This window comes from Monomorium pharaonis, chromosome 7 (assembly GCF_013373865.1).
Source record: "Monomorium pharaonis isolate MP-MQ-018 chromosome 7, ASM1337386v2, whole genome shotgun sequence".
Lineage (NCBI taxonomy): Eukaryota > Metazoa > Arthropoda > Insecta > Hymenoptera > Formicidae > Monomorium > Monomorium pharaonis.
In genome coordinates this window covers 18224359-18239734 of record NC_050473.1, presented here as the reverse complement: position 1 = coordinate 18239734, position 15376 = coordinate 18224359, and the positions used below count along the sequence as shown (strand labels likewise).

The 15376-nt window shown below is 36.2% G+C and overlaps 3 protein-coding genes across 5 annotated transcripts; 1 reads left to right on the top strand and 2 right to left on the bottom strand.

Annotated features, from left to right (window-relative positions):
- Positions 1-252: 252 nt before the first annotated feature.
- On the bottom strand, positions 253-2464 carry LOC105827790 (acyl carrier protein, mitochondrial). 2 transcript variants are annotated; one of them, XM_012665912.3, is made up of 3 exons: positions 2156-2464; positions 1343-1462; positions 253-598 (listed from the first exon to the last, which is right to left on the bottom strand). In XM_012665912.3, exons 1-3 carry the CDS (start codon positions 2303-2305, stop codon positions 419-421), a joined length of 450 nt encoding a protein of 149 aa, XP_012521366.1. In that variant the 5' UTR covers positions 2306-2464; the 3' UTR covers positions 253-418. The 2 variants fall into 2 exon arrangements, with proteins under 2 accessions (XP_012521366.1, XP_012521365.1); XM_012665911.3 differs by lacking the exon at positions 1343-1462 and adding an exon at positions 1170-1295 and having other exon boundaries at positions 2156-2463.
- A 384-nt stretch (positions 2465-2848) lies between these two features.
- On the bottom strand, positions 2849-5794 carry LOC105827788 (KIF-binding protein). The gene is made up of 2 exons (XM_012665909.3): positions 5637-5794; positions 2849-5095 (listed from the first exon to the last, which is right to left on the bottom strand). Exon 2 carries the CDS (start codon positions 4911-4913, stop codon positions 3099-3101), a length of 1815 nt encoding a protein of 604 aa, XP_012521363.1. The 5' UTR covers positions 4914-5095; positions 5637-5794; the 3' UTR covers positions 2849-3098.
- A 158-nt stretch (positions 5795-5952) lies between these two features.
- Positions 5953-15311, top strand: LOC105827791 (TBC1 domain family member 9). Of its 2 annotated transcripts, XM_036290287.1 has the most exons (20): positions 6146-6189; positions 7073-7239; positions 8012-8185; positions 8269-8365; positions 8463-8652; positions 8756-8832; positions 8943-8999; positions 9072-9276; positions 9357-9559; positions 9636-9925; positions 10000-10203; positions 10447-10778; positions 11088-11243; positions 11328-11513; positions 11592-11780; positions 11973-12138; positions 12270-12605; positions 12687-12808; positions 12888-13112; positions 13225-15311. In XM_036290287.1, the coding sequence occupies exons 1-19, from the start codon at positions 6146-6148 to the stop codon at positions 13104-13106; spliced, it is 3414 nt and encodes a 1137-aa protein (XP_036146180.1). In that variant the 3' UTR covers positions 13107-13112; positions 13225-15311. The 2 variants fall into 2 exon arrangements, with proteins under 2 accessions (XP_036146181.1, XP_036146180.1); XM_036290288.1 differs by having other exon boundaries at positions 5953-6189; positions 9672-9925; positions 12888-15311.
- Positions 15312-15376: the final 65 nt, after the last annotated feature.

Sequence of the window (15376 nt, the reverse complement as noted above, 5' to 3'; positions counted from 1 at the left end):
GCAATAATCATGAACTGTTATATAGTTTTATGTAGATTTTAACTACAGATTCTATACTTCCTAAGCGATTCCTTACACGCTCAATAATATTGTACAATAATTTTATTTTCTTCCAACAAACAATTTAAAACATATTCAATATAATCACGAAACGATTATAATATTTTACAATATTCAAATATCCTACATAATATTAAGCGTCTAAGGGCTGCTTTATATTATAATTCTTTGGGATACTCGCGCATAAGAGAATTTCGACGTAACAATTCGCACTTTTTATTCACATAGTGATGAGTGATCTATATACAGAAAAAAAACAATGGCGACAGCAAAGTAAAACGCTGTGATCCGTTATTTCCGGTCGAAACAACGGCAGATGTTGACTAAAACGCGTGAGGCATAAATAATACAAGGGGTGTTATTCGTACACATCCTCCTTGTCCGCGACATAGCGCACTATATCCTTGGGTTTTAGTAGCCTTTCCGCGTCCATATCTGGAATCTCGAAGCCAAACTCATCCTCCATCGCCATTATTATCTCTACGTGGTCCAGGGAATCCAGACCCAGATCATCCATAAAATGCGATTCCAAGGTCAACTGAAAATTCAATGTATTGTTAAATTAGAATTTAATTGTGCGTCTGGGCTTCTCACACAACTGACATGTCCTGATAAAATAAATTGAATCAAATACATTGGAAAAAGAGAATATTTTGTATATTCAAATTTGAATTAGATATTATGAATCAGAATATTCTTTTATTCTTTTACATTTCTTAATAATAGTAAATAATATTACAAATAATTATATCTAGTACATAAGAATTAGAAAAGATAGATTTATATCCACATGTCAGTATGTATGCAGACGCCACGATCAAGCAAGATGTTAACCAACTATTCTTTAAAAAACATTTCTCAAGACATTTCAACAAAGGAGACTAGCAAGGGAAAAAACAATATAACTATAATATTGTGCATATAAAAACTGTCAATTATTATTTAACATAGAAAAATTAAATGTGTGTAAAAAATATATCTTTATATAAATTATTTTTTTCAAACAGTGCACTAAGGTTTTCTTTTGTGCGCATATTTACTTGTTACAAAACAGTTTTTGTTTGCAGAAATGTCTTGAAAAATATTTCAAGAACATTGATCTCTGATACCTTTGAGCTCTCAATTTTGTCATAAAGTTTCAGAACCAAGAGCACCCGCTGTTTGATAATGTCAAGGGTTAGCGGATCTTTATGACTGTACTGGCGCACCTGCTTGATGCGTGTGTCCCTTAAGCCCTGCAAAATTTTTCCCAGAAAAAGAAAGATATATTTGCATGTATAACCTTTTCTGCGAGGCTGTCGTTATAAGCAGCCACAGCTTTCAATACACGCTTTTCGATATCCTTAATTGATCTTGGTTTTGCTTTAATATCTTGACAGTACCCTCGATTACATTTCTGCACCTGCATTTACCAAATAATCTCTCTTTACACATATTTTCAAATTAAGTTTTTATGAAATCTAAACTGCATAAAAAAATATTTTACAAAAATGATATCATAATGTATTTAGGATACAACAATATTAAAACTATGTAGATCAAGGATAAAAAATTAGATTTGGTGGACCCTTTGCAGATTTATTGGTGCCTTCTGTTCTTAAAACCTCAGTATAAACACTTCAATTTAAATCTGTTATATGCTTTTTTAATAATTAATTTCTTTTCCTTTTTTTGTACAAGTATTCTAGATCAAATAAGAAATATTTGTTCGTGTTACTCTAATAACTGACGACAAAATCTATTATATGCAACTGAGCTTGTAAAATACCAAAAGCACAGGCAGAACCAAGCGGATCTGTCGAGCTCAGGCAAAGTAAACTGTCATGCTCGGTCACGACGAATCCGACGACGCTGCGCATCCCAGTGACCCAGTGAACACGAACAACAGCATAACATCAATACAACAATGATACACAATTTCATGTTGCAACACGCTGGTGTTATGTTACTGCTGGCTGGTGTTTACTGGGCGAGTACCTCAGGTCGCTTCAGTTACATAATGCGCGTTGGTTCCATGCGTTGGATCACGCCGCCGTCAGATCGCCTCGACGGAGAGGTCGGTGTCGCGCGTGCCGTCCGTCGAGGGTTTCATTACCTGCGGTACGACGAGCGTGGCGCGATGCAGCAGCCTCTGCTCGGATCGCATCTGAGCGAGCGCACCGCCCGCGTAACGTAGCCGGCTGAACGAACTCCTGAGGCAGCCGGCGTTCCTCGCCAGCAGCCGGACACCCGCCAAAGACGCCATTTCTCACGATGATCCAAACAAACTACGAGGACCTATCGAACTCTCTGAACACTCCGACTCGTGGCTCTCGACAAGGACTCTGCACTCTTCCGATTCCGCTCCGGATGACCCGCGGGTTAGAGAAGTTCGCAGCACGTGCTGACATCTACTCTACGACCGTACGACGTGACTTTATCAATCTTATCAGCCGAAGCGATGATTGGCGTCGCGATGCGACAAAGTGATTTTTGGTTTTGTCCAATTTTATCTCCGGGCGCAAGATGCTGTGCTCTGTGCAAGATATTTTTAAAAGATTAAAATATGTAATAATAATTTATAATATTAAAACTCTCTTTTAGATTGTAGAAAAAATTATATAATTTAATATAATATAATAGAGAGGATTCTTGAATATGATACAATTTATTATAAAATTACAAAAAAAAATACACAATGTTACAGAATTTATAAAAAATTATCTTTTTAAAATGCACACTATACATTTTAACTTTTTCGATTTAACTCATTTAAATGCATCAAGGAACATATCATTAAACACTTCTATCATTTATATATTTTATTGTTGTTCACTTTGATAAAATTTCAATTAACTTACATTAACTAGTTTATTACTTTAATTTCTAATGTATGGCAATATTGAATACATTAAAAAATAAATACGAATGAGCTGACTCTACAAATGTATAAGAATTTTTATTTTATTTTAAATGTTGCACACAGAAGAAAATATAACAAAATATTTTACATTTTTTTTTTCATAGAAATATGAGACGAAGGAAAAAAGAAAACAACATTACTGATTTATTTGTTGCTGTTTCAATCTGTCTAACGTAAGCGGCAGCAACGTGACGAATTCTTTAGATAATTTTATAAATTCGTATTTATCTAACTTCTCCTGTTTCTCAGGATGCTTGTCGTAGTAGTTGACGACGAAGCTGTACGCGTCTACGCTGTTCTGCATATTTTCTATCTTCTGCTGCACATCGGTAGTTATGATCTTGTTGTACAGTCTTCCTACGTGGAAGTAAGTGTACAACGCCGAGTACAGCTGATCGTCCGGGAAGGACTCGACTCCGCTCTCGGACTTGCTCGTCTCCAGCGAGTTCAAGTACGACTGGTAGTGCTTTATGCTGTTTCGCGCCAGGCGCTCGATTTTCGCGACCATCTGCGCCGTCGGCTTCTCATCGGACGCCTGCAGACGATCGATCTTTAGGTCCAGGATTTCCGAGTACGTTTCCGCGAGCTCGATCCAGATCTCCCGGCAGACGACGCGGTAGAACCGCGGGCACAGGCCCTCGATCACCTCCTCCAGAGTGTCTATCCGCCGTTTGTGCATCCTCGCTTGCCGGTCCTCGTTGTCCTCGAAGAACGCCAGGTACTTGTACGCCTGCGAGAGGTCCTGGGCGATCCACGCGTAATCCGACGCGTGATTCTCGAAGGTGTAGTACTCCTTCGCCCGGTCTAGCCACTTCCGAACGTTCAGGAACACCGGCCTGGCGTCGTTGAAGTCCAACAAATACATATCCGTGATCTCGTTGGCGATCGGCGCCAATTCCGGTTCCAGATCCACGAATCTCGGGTCCTCCATGGTTTCGGTTTGCGGGTACTTGTTGCGGACGTCGTTGGAAACCTTCGCGGGCTTCGGGGGATCCTGAGGATCCTCCTGCTCGGCTCTCTTCAGCAACCTCTCCCTGGACGCACCCAGCAACGCGATACCATACTTCGCCCAGCATCTGGCGATGCTCGCCGATCTGTGATCGTAATTCTCGTATTCCGCGGCGAGGCTCTCGCTCGTCTCCCTAGTGCCCTTCGCCTTGAGAATTTCTGAGTACTTCTCAAGTATGCAGGACGCCGCGGCCAGATGATGCCTCGCCTGTGGAAACTTGTCCTGCTCTATGAAATACTGGGATATCGTCGCGGCGTTCAAAGCCCAGTCGACGTAGTCCAAGTCCCGCGTGATCTTATTCTGGCTCAGCTGCTTGCTCAGCGTCCGGTGACAGTACAGGGCGAAACTGCCCTTGTCGTCCAGCTCGCGGCAGACCTGTGCCAGGTAGTACAGCGTCAGCGTATGCAGCTTCTCGAGGATACTCTTGGCGCACAAGTCTCCTTCGATCTCCTCGATCCCCATGATGGTCACCATGTGAACGGGTTCGAGTCCTCTCGCGTCCTCCGTAAACTTGACGTACAGTTCTTCCGCCAGTTTCAGGAAATCCTTGGCCTCCTCGTACGAGCCTCGCTGCGCGTAGATCAGACCCAGCTGATTGTTGGCGCTTATGGCCGGTAGAATGCCCTCGGGCGTCAGCCTGCTCTCCTCCAGCAGGTCGATGCATTTCTTGAAGCATTCAGTGGCGAGTCCCGAGGCCTCCATGTCAGCCTGCAGTATACCGATGTTCAGGTGAGTTATCGCGGTCGCCACGGTGCAGAGGGTCTCCTTGCAGTGCGTGAGCGCCTCCAGGATCTCCATTAGAATCTCCAAGGCCTTGGACTTCTTCTCGTAAAGCTTATTCAGATCACACCTCGTTTCATGCTCTTTCAGCAGTTTCTGAACCTCCTGGTACTTCTCCCTCACCCATGAACTGGGATGACTGATTCTGTCCAGGCATTCCATTCTGCTGTCGAAAGGATAACTCGACGTTACACCCGACGCTCGTAGCGTGTCCTCCCGTTTAAATAGTTAATCCCTTTAACAATTAGAGATTCACATCGGCGTTTTGTTAAAAATCCATCAGGGATATTTTAGGCTCTTGCAGACTAGCAACTTAAAATCATGTGACGTGCAGTTGGATTCTCCTAAGAAAAATATATAATTAATCAATCAATAAATATGAATGTTTTTACATAGGAAATGGGCAAAGTAATGTGAACATCTAAGAAATGCACTACTTGTTTTGTTAATAAAAGATTAGCCTATCGATTCTCTTATTATTAATAAAAGATTATAATCATAGATTCTACTCTTGCTCGAATATATAATCACCAATGGAACTGGGACTTTATTATTTTTTTATATACGTCATGTTGAAGAGATGTTTAAAGAAATTTGCTGTTCACTTTGTTTTCCAAAATCGCCATTTCTTCTCTAAAAACTTCAACATCTTTCATTAATCAGTACGTTACTAATTACAACCGATTCACGGAAGAAAAAAAGACACAGTATTACCCCGTAGACTATTCAAGTATTTCACGATCCTATTCCAACAAGAATAAAATTGACGACAAGTGATGGGCTAACGACTTATTAATAAAACAAATAGCACATCGCCCAGATATTCACAATTCACATTATCTATTCTCTATATGTAAAAAAAAAAGAATCATCATTACGTCTAACCTTACAAATTAACCCGCATCCCCGTCTTCGATGTCGAAGTCACCCTGAATCCCGAATTCGTCCTTAAAAACTCAACAGCGGACAGCCGGGCGGCCGTCGAGGCCGCGTCGAGAGCAGCAGGCACCAGCGCACGTACCGCGGACCGCGGGGATCGCGATATCGAGCGCCGATAATAATCCGACGTAGTGACATTCGCGCCGCGTGGCGTGGCGAGCGTGCGTCCGTCCGTCCCTCGCGCAGCTGATCGTTCCACCGTCGGTGTTTATCTGCCTGTCTCATCTGTCTGTCGCGAGAGTGATTACCGCTTGGAAATTTTTTCCCCTCCTCCCCGCGCTTCGCCGTGATCGGCATCGTTCTCGCGACCGTTCCCCCTCGGTGAGGGTTGCGCGCGCGCGAGCGCGCGCGCGACGTCGTCCCCGTCGCCGTCGCCGCTGTGTCGTAGTCGTTGTCGTAATCCCGTGTCAGTGCCATATGTACCTCGCGCGACGTACAGACGCACGGCGGTCGAGATGTGGGTGAAACCGCAGGAGGTGCTGCTCGCCAACGCGTTCTGGTAAGGTCGTCGCCTATCGCGATTCTCGCGGTCGGCAGACGCGAAGTCGCGGAACGACGACGCGCGGCAACTCCGGAATCGGAGTGTGTTTACTGTGTGTTTACATTCGCGTCGGAGACAGCTGACGGCCGTCAGATATCCTCTCTCGGCCGCGGGTCGTGTGGTATCGAGCTAACTGCCCTTATCGCGCGCCCCGCTGGATTCGGCAGCGTCGATTTCCTGACGTCCTCCGGACTTGTCATTCATCCGCGTTCGAAATGGAGCACGGAGTTATCGGACAGGGGTGTAACGTCATAAAGCGACAAAATAATCGGTCTGGCGCGCGAGCCGTTAGATAAGGACGCGACCGCGAAACGTCGCATTGTCTGGCGTGTAAATTTTTACTCCGTATAAAAAGTGCTTATGTATATGTACGAAACCGCGACGAGAGCCACTCGCTGTTGCTCGCGAGTACGTGCTGGTCGCGGAGTCGCGGATTTGATAAGCGGAGGATTACGATGTTGACATCACCCGCACGATAAGGCGAAAACGGTTTGACGCTAATTTGACGTGCCTTTGAAGAATTATGACTGCTAGTAACAATAAACGTTAACCGAGGGAGAAATTATTGATAATAATAATCGATGAAAAAAAAAAGAACGATAATATACATAGTAAACATCTGTTGTCAATCTTTTCCTGACTTTTAATTAAGCAAATTTTTTATTTACTTTATTATATTTATTTTACTTATTATTTCTAATGTGTTGAATGTTTATTACGTACTCGTCGCTGATCTGCTTTAATCATGTCCTAAAATTCTTTTAAAGGATTCTATTTTTTTTTCTAGATATTATAGAAATTTATATAATATATATAATTGTATTGTTGTTCTTTTACATAGGATTACTGAGCAAGCGACTGTATATTTCGTTTTGCAACGTCGCAAAGGGCATGGAAAGACAAAAGGTCTCACATCCATATTGGTGGGCACATTGGACAGTGTTTTTGACACTAAACCACCACCATTTAGAATTCTTCATCAGACACCATCGTCGGAAGTTTATTGGGGTATTGGATTAATTGAATTTTAAAACTTTAATATAAGATAGGAAATATCTTAGGGAAGAAAAAAGAAAAGAAAGAAAATAATAAGAAGATAGGAGATCATTTTATTTTATGTAATTAAATTGAAAAGTTTCTAAAAACAAAAATGAAACAAATTCAAGAAATTAAATTTTCAGGAAACAAAGAAAAACTTCTTATCTTCAAACTATTTATTATTATATAAATAAGATAATTTTTCTCATAATAAACATGATAAACAAAGTTGTTATTTGTTCGATTTTTGTGAAATTTATATATATACGTGTGTGTGTGTAATTTATTTAATATTTACATTTTCTCTTTTCTATTTAATTCTTGAACAAAATCCCAAACAAAATTTGTTCACGATGTGACACTACTATTAAGGAATTAATTGGCATCGTTTTTTAATTGTATAACTATGCATATTTACAATTATTAACATAGGAACTTTTCTACTAATCTTATGCATTTAAAAAGATGCAAAACCAAGAGCAATAAGTATATGTAGAAGTATTATTTTAATGCATAACAGCGATAGCAGCACAATAACTGATAACAATACACATTAACATAAACAAATGTCAATTGTGTACAACGAATGTCGAAGAGTACAAGAAGTTCGTTGCTTTCTTACATTGAATTTTTATGTAATTAAAGTGGAAAAATTACGAAACAAACAAGACCTTTGTTTTGATCAAGTTTTTCGAGTAGAGTTTGAATCTCTAACGTGTCTATTTTTATTCAAAATTTGCAGAAGTGGCATGTTCCTTGACCCGCGAGGAGATTTTGCAGGATTGGGAATGGCTCCATTCGAATTTAATGACCACTCTCACGTCGTTCGATACCGAGGAGGAGATCACGGAATTCGTTTGCTGCAAAATTCAATCCATAATAGCAAATAATATTCCAGATTCTCAGTTCGCGGATGGTAGGATCGTGAATCGTTTACTTAAATTGTAGAATGCATTATTTGTAAATGCATAAACTGAGTAATGATATTATTGTTTCTAGAAGAAGATCCAGAATCTTTTAAAACTGTGTCTTTCAAATTTCATCAATTGTTTAATATACCCAAGGAAGACAAATTGGTCAATTACTATTCATGCAGGTTTTTAAATTTTAAATACATTATAAAAATTCTATAAAAGAATAATATTAAACACATTCGGAAGGTGTCTCATAAAATGGCTCCATTTTTCTTTTAGCTACTGGAAATCACGATTACCAAGGCAAGGTTGGCTCTATTTATCTGTAAACCACATGTGCTTTTACGCTTACATACTGGCGAGAGAAACGAAGCTGACTATAAGATGGACAGACATCACAGCATTGAACAAAACAAATGCCCTTATAGTTCCAGATAGTATACGCGTTGTAACACGTGACAATAAAGAGGTATATGTTAACACACATACCTAAATTTTTATGTTTCATTATCAATGCATTATTCTACACGGCAGTCAATCAGGTTCTCAGTATTTTTTCTTATGTGTTACAGCATTATTTTTCTATGTTTTTACATAAATCAGAAACGTATTCGTTAATGGAACAACTGACCAATATTGCTATGAAAAGGTACTAGTTTACTGAAATGACACATACACAAAGTATTTAAACAAAAAAAAAATTTTTGCATTTCATATATTAATTTAAAATTACTTAATTCTCATTTATCTTTTTCTTAGACTCATTGATGAAAAAAGTGGATTTAACGAGGATAGAGACTTATTAAATAAACTAAGGTACATTATTGCGATTATATTATTTTTTAGAAAATTATGCGAAAATAAATACCGAATTAATTTTTTATTTAGCAAAAATGTGCCTAAGAAGCCATCTTTCTTGAAGAGGGATCTGGATGCACGAGCGCATTCGGAAACATACAGGCTTCAATTTAGGTTGCCAGGAGCCGAGAAATTAGATGGTAGCATTGATGCCACTTTATGGACTCCGTATAATAAAAGATATGTCTGGGGAAAGATATATTTATCCCAAAATTATCTTTGTTTTGAAAGTAGGGTAAATATCTTTCTTTTAGGGTAAATAAACTTTAAACCTGAATTGACTATAAAATTTACTTGTCACTTTTGTCCATCCAGGTAAGAAGACAGGTCAATTTAGTTATACCTTTAAGGGAAGTGACGCTCGTTGAGTCGGCGGAAAATCAGTCCAGTACAGGAAATGATAAATCGATATTGGTCACGACATCGCGTTCATCATTTTTATTCGCGCAGATACACGATAGAGATTTCGTAGTGCAAAAAATCTCGGAACTTCTGGCAAAGTCTAAACTCAATTATGTGTATGTTTACGTTACATTTTCTAATAGCTAGATAATACATAGATGTACGTAGATGTAAGTTGTAATCTTGTTATAGAACAAAAGATAATGTATGTTTGCCGAATTCCTCAAGTAACATCAGCAATTGCGAAGAAGCGAAACCTACAGAAATACAGTGGAAACCACAACCGCCATTGATGATACTTTTTAAGGCTCCATTGACTCCCGAAGCCGCGTTGAAGCAAGAAGCTAAGGAGAAACAATGGGAACTCCATTTTGCAGAATACGGAAGGGGAATCACAATGTATAGAACTACGGAAACTACAAAACTCATTATACAAGGAATACCGCAGTCCCTCAGAGGGGAAGTTTGGCTCACCTTTTCTGGTAATATAGACGATACGGTATTTTTCATAAATAATATTGAACTTTAATATATAGAATATATCATTTTATTAAAGGTGCCTTAAATGAAAAGGCAATGAATCCAGATTTGTACAAATCATTGGTCGAGCAATCTCTTGGTAAATCATGTCAAGCAAATGAAGAAATCGAAAGGGATTTACATAGATCGTTACCAGAACACCCAGCTTTCCAATCAGATACTGGAATAAGCGCGCTGCGACGGGTACTATCTGCCTATGCGTGGCGAAATCCTCAAATCGGCAAGTTGCATATATTTCTATTCATTTTTTATGCAATTTGAAATTTTTATAAGCCGAATTTTTTAATTAAATATAATAAAAGGAATTTTTGTTATCTAATTTTATTAAATGTTAATTTATGAAAAATCGAGTATTTTAAGTAAAACAAAATAAATATACATATTTAAAAGCAATTAAATTATCTTGCTATTTGACAGCATCACGTTAATACAAATTAAAAATTGCTTACAAATATTCTGGCAGGTTATTGTCAAGCAATGAATATAGTCGCTTCTGTTCTGTTAATTTACTGTTCCGAAGAGTCAGCGTTCTGGCAGTTATGTAACGTTTGCGAATCATTACTGCCTGATTACTATGATCGAAGAGTAGTCGGTGCTCTTGTTGACCAAGGTCTTTTAGAGGAATTGGCAGCTGAGCATTTGCCAGTTTTACATGCCAAGTTACAAGAGCTTGGCTTAATTAAAGTTATTTCATTATCTTGGTTTTTGACAATATTTTTAAGCGTCATGCCAACTAGTAGCGCTGTAAATATTATGGATTGTTTCTTCTACGATGGAGCAAAAGTTATTTTTCAGGTAACAAACTAAGTATAGTACATGCATATTTTTTAAAAATATATTTGTAGTTAATAATCTTTCAACAAAGATATATTTTTAAAAAATATGCGTTAAACGAAATTTATTCGCCATAAAAGCATTTCTGTATACATACGGTATATTGCGAGTAAATTTCGTTTAACGCATATTTTCTTTTAATTTTTGATAACTGAATTGTCTTTGACAAATTTTTCTTTATTATTTAAATTTTTTAAAAATAATTTTGATGTTGTATATAATATAAATGCAGAGATATTTAAAATAAATACCTCTCTCTTGTTTCATCAGATAGCACTAACTGTGCTGGAATGGAATCAAGACAAGTTACTCAATTGTCGCGATGATGGGGAAGCTATGCAACTATTAACAGATTACCTCGGTGGTGTTTATAACGACGAAGGTCCGATATTTCCTAGACCAGTTGATAGTACAACGCCCAACAAGGTAAAAATATACATATATTCTAATTATTTTATATACGATCTAATCTCCGATTATAACATAGCTAAAATATATTTGCTATTATAGAGTATATCTGTCCAAACGTTAATTTATGAAGCGTACTCAAGATATGGATCTTTGACAATCGGTGGGATAGAAAGATTGCGCCTGAAGCACAGACTGAGAGTAGTTCAAAGCCTCGAAGATGGAATTGAGAAAAATGTAATAAGAAGCGTTATTGTCGATAAATATATGAAAATGGAAGAACTGCAGGTAATTCAGGGTAGTTGTACATCATCAGAGAAATCATGAAACGTGATTATAAATATCTTAATTATGCTGCGTATACAGGAATTGTTAAGTTTAGTGAGAGAAGAATTAATGAGCCAACGAAAATCCGAACCTGACCGCTATGATCCGACTCAACCGCCTTACGAAGCATATAAAGTAGATTTTGACTTGTTCAGAATATTATTTGGCGGACTATCTCCATGGGGAAAATGCACTCAAGCGGAATCTCTTTCAGCACGACTATTTCGTGTAAGTTTATAATTTTTGTAAATAAATCATTTTTTCCTAAAAATTGTTTATATACTTTTTTAGAATTTTTGTATATTTTTATAATTTTTTAGAAAATTCCTTAAATTTTTTAATAAGAATCTATAAGGATTACAAGCAGTACAAAAGTGATATGTAATTACTTTAGTAATATACAAATATATTTTCCTACAGTTGATGGATCGTAATCGCGACGGTTTGTTAAACTTCCGGGAACTAGTGCAAGCTATAGGAATGACAGCAACAGCTGATTTAACGCAGAGATTAAAGCTATTGTATACATTGCATTTACCACCACTTCTTACACCTGTCGACTTTGAATCGCCAACACATTCAGCAGGTGAATGAAATGTTCAACAATACACATACACACGCGCACGCGTAAAATTCATATATATATATATATATATATATATCAAATATGTTAATTTGTTTGTTACACATTACGATGAACGTCTATAAAATGAATAGATGGAGCCGAAGTGGCGGCAGAAGCTACGGATTTCTTCGATAGCATGGAACAGAGTGTAGCTTCCTTGGAAATGCCAATTAGTGCTGCAGAAGAGCCTTCGATAGGCACTTTATCACGATCCACGAGCTTAAACAGCCAACCAGGTGATCAGTCATGGGAAGTTCAGAGTATGGGCAGCTTGCGTTCGATGATAGCATCAAAAGACAGTCCACTGGACCTCAAAACCGTGCCAAAAATGTCTCAAAGACATTTTATAGCATTGTGGAAAACTCTTTATGACATGTTTCCTGCTCAACCCGAAGAACAGGAAACATATCATTGTATCGCTTCCATAGGTAACATATTTGTATTGTATCTAGAAATTTCATTTTGTAACATAATATTTGATTATAAATAAAATAATACAAAAATTACAGGTACGCTTCTGCTCCAATTGGGAGACGTTGGCAAGAAATTCTATGTAGAGAGAGAAGAATCTGATGATAGCTTACTTCTAGCTGCTTCTGCAGCCCAACAAACTTCTGCAGTTGTTGAAAGGGTATATATTTTTATTTTTACTGACAATTGATGGTTTTTTATTGTAACAGTAAGTTCATTATCGTTACTTTCTTTCTCAGTCACCCGACCGTAATGGAAATCCATCGAGCATAACGTCGTCCGCTGACCCTGAATGGTCGATAACTGTCGAGCAGTTTTTGGCATCTGCTTTGACCGGCCAGGCAATAGTGGACTTTTTCAGTAAACGAACCGACCTCATAGAAGCTATGACAACATTGAAAAATCGTCGATTCAACCGGGTTCATTCTTTATCAGACACACCTACCCTGAATGGATGACATACGGTAATCAATGTATAAGAGAATCTATACATATTTTTATGCATGATTGGCGTAGATAAATTGACGAAGAAAAAACAGAGAAATTGCTTCAAAGGGATTTATATATTATTATTAGAGAATGCAAATTTTAACTTGGAGAGAGAGACGCATTCACGTGAGTGGCAATATGTGCAATATCATAGCTGTAAACAATACGGATTTATTTGTTACAATGCTAAGAGGTCGCATCAAGATTTTTATAATTATTATTCTCAAAATTTCTTATATATATACACTCTGTTGCGAATGAAATAATACATACTGCATTGCTTGATTTTAGTAGTCTCTCTAACAATCTTTTTTATAAGATACATTTAATTACAATTGTATTCCAATCCATTATGTTAGAAAAAGTATAAATATGATTATTTTTTTTAATATGATTTATCTAATATATATATATATATATTGTATTAACAATACTATAATTATTTTATTAGTTTCTAAGAATTTCTCTAACGACAAGACATATGTTTAATATGTAGGCCTACTCTATCAATCATTGCAAATGTATAGCGCGTCAATACACATGGGAAAAAAATCGGAATAAAAAAGTTATTTGTAACATTTTTCGATATTTATTAAAAAATATTTTTTTTTATCGATTTGTTTCTTTACTAAGAATATAAATTTTATTTTGTCTTATGTAAAGATTTATTTCATTAAAGAAAAGTGATATCTCGCAAATAAGTTTTTATGTATCTTTTTCTCAGTGTAGTAAATACTCAGGGTAAAAATTTTGAAGCCAATTTCCATTGCTTTGAAATTCTCCATGTATAAATAATATGGATTTTTTAACATCTAATATTGACGCATAAATATTTCTAAGAATAAACACTTAGAAAATGACACTCCAGATTTATTTGGAAATGTCAAGCAATTTTGGTTGCCGCAGATGTATCAAACAGTTGCAAAACATATATAAGTATCGACTATAAGCAACAATTTAAATATATATAAATTCACTATTTTATTCTCCAATTTTGCTTTACAATATTAAATGTTATATTCAAATGTCACATATTCTTTAAGTATTATGTTTTTAATTATTTTAAGAAGCAAGTCAAAATATTGAATATTGAATTGAAAGAAATTACTTGCATCTTTGTTTAGAAATTTACGAAATTGTAGTCTCTATGGAAATTTATTCTTGATATTGTAAATCTCTTTATTATAAATCATATTTTACATTGTATCATAAATCTTTTTATGATGATAAATTCTAGTAAAACAAACTGACGCATGAATACATGTAAGATATTCCTACCAAAAATATGCCATATTATCTCAAACAATAAAGATATTTTTTATAATTTGTTTGACCGTTATAGCAATTAAAAAATTTGCATCAATTTTTTATGTATCTGCAAATGGAGACATATGTGAAAAAAATAACTATTTATAAACATACGTAATATATGTAAATGATGCAAAAGCTAATATGTATTCAAGATGATGTAATGCAATTTTGATATGCAGTATTATGTAATAACTGATCATTGCCTTCCAATAATACAAGTTTCTTATTATCTGATTCATATTCATAAAAAGTAAGTTATAGAGCTAACTCATTATTAGAAGAATTAAAATAGATTAGAAAAGACTTAGAAAAGTTTTTTTCAGAATTCTTTCTAGTATAATTAAAATGTATTTTGATTCATTTATTTTTAAAGTTCCACAATCATGATAGGAAATAAGTAAAAATCTTAGACGATAATAACGATGCAGGTTGCATGGTATACGATCTAAAAATCGTTGCCTAGAAATACCAAATTATTTGTTCTTTTGAAAAGATCTATTATCTTGTAATCGACAGTAAAATGCTGGATAACTTCTTCCTATTCTAGATAAAGATAAATTTTAACATAAGAGATATAAAGAGCTTTTTTTGATTGATTAAAATTTATTGAAAATAGCCAATTCCAAGTGTATATTGTAACATGATTACATACACTTTAGTAATAGTTTTTATTTTTATATAACTAAAGAGTATTCACACAATTTTACGAGCGCAATTTGCAAAGCGGTACTATGGCATCTGATATGTACGAAGAAATCTTATTATATCAATGTATTATATGTGTATATAAAAATATTTCATACCTGTAATTGTATGTATAAAATACATAATAAATATCGTGTATAATATACGCTCACGAGCAATAATTTGTCTCATTTCATATGTTACAAATAATTTCTGAAGTTACCTGTATATAATTCATATTTTT

Coding starts and splice junctions, on each gene's coding strand:
- LOC105827788 (XM_012665909.3), bottom strand. CDS start 4,913: ATGGAATGCCTGGACAGAATCAGTCATCCCAGTTCATGGGTGAGGGAG.
- LOC105827791 (XM_036290287.1), top strand. CDS start 6,146: ATGTGGGTGAAACCGCAGGAGGTGCTGCTCGCCAACGCGTTCTG. Junction 9,277..9,356: donor ATCTTTGTTTTGAAAGTAGG/GTAAATATCTTT, acceptor TTGTCCATCCAG/GTAAGAAGACAGGTCAATTT. Junction 10,779..11,087: donor GAGCAAAAGTTATTTTTCAG/GTAACAAACTAA, acceptor TTGTTTCATCAG/ATAGCACTAACTGTGCTGGA.
- LOC105827790 (XM_012665911.3), bottom strand. CDS start 2,305: ATGGCGTCTTTGGCGGGTGTCCGGCTGCTGGCGAGGAACGCCGGCTGC. Junction 1,296..2,155: donor CCACGCTCGTCGTACCGCAG/GTAATGAAACCC, acceptor AAAATTTTGCAG/GGCTTAAGGGACACACGCAT. Junction 599..1,169: donor ACAAAATTGAGAGCTCAAAG/GTATCAGAGATC, acceptor TTGAATTTTCAG/TTGACCTTGGAATCGCATTT.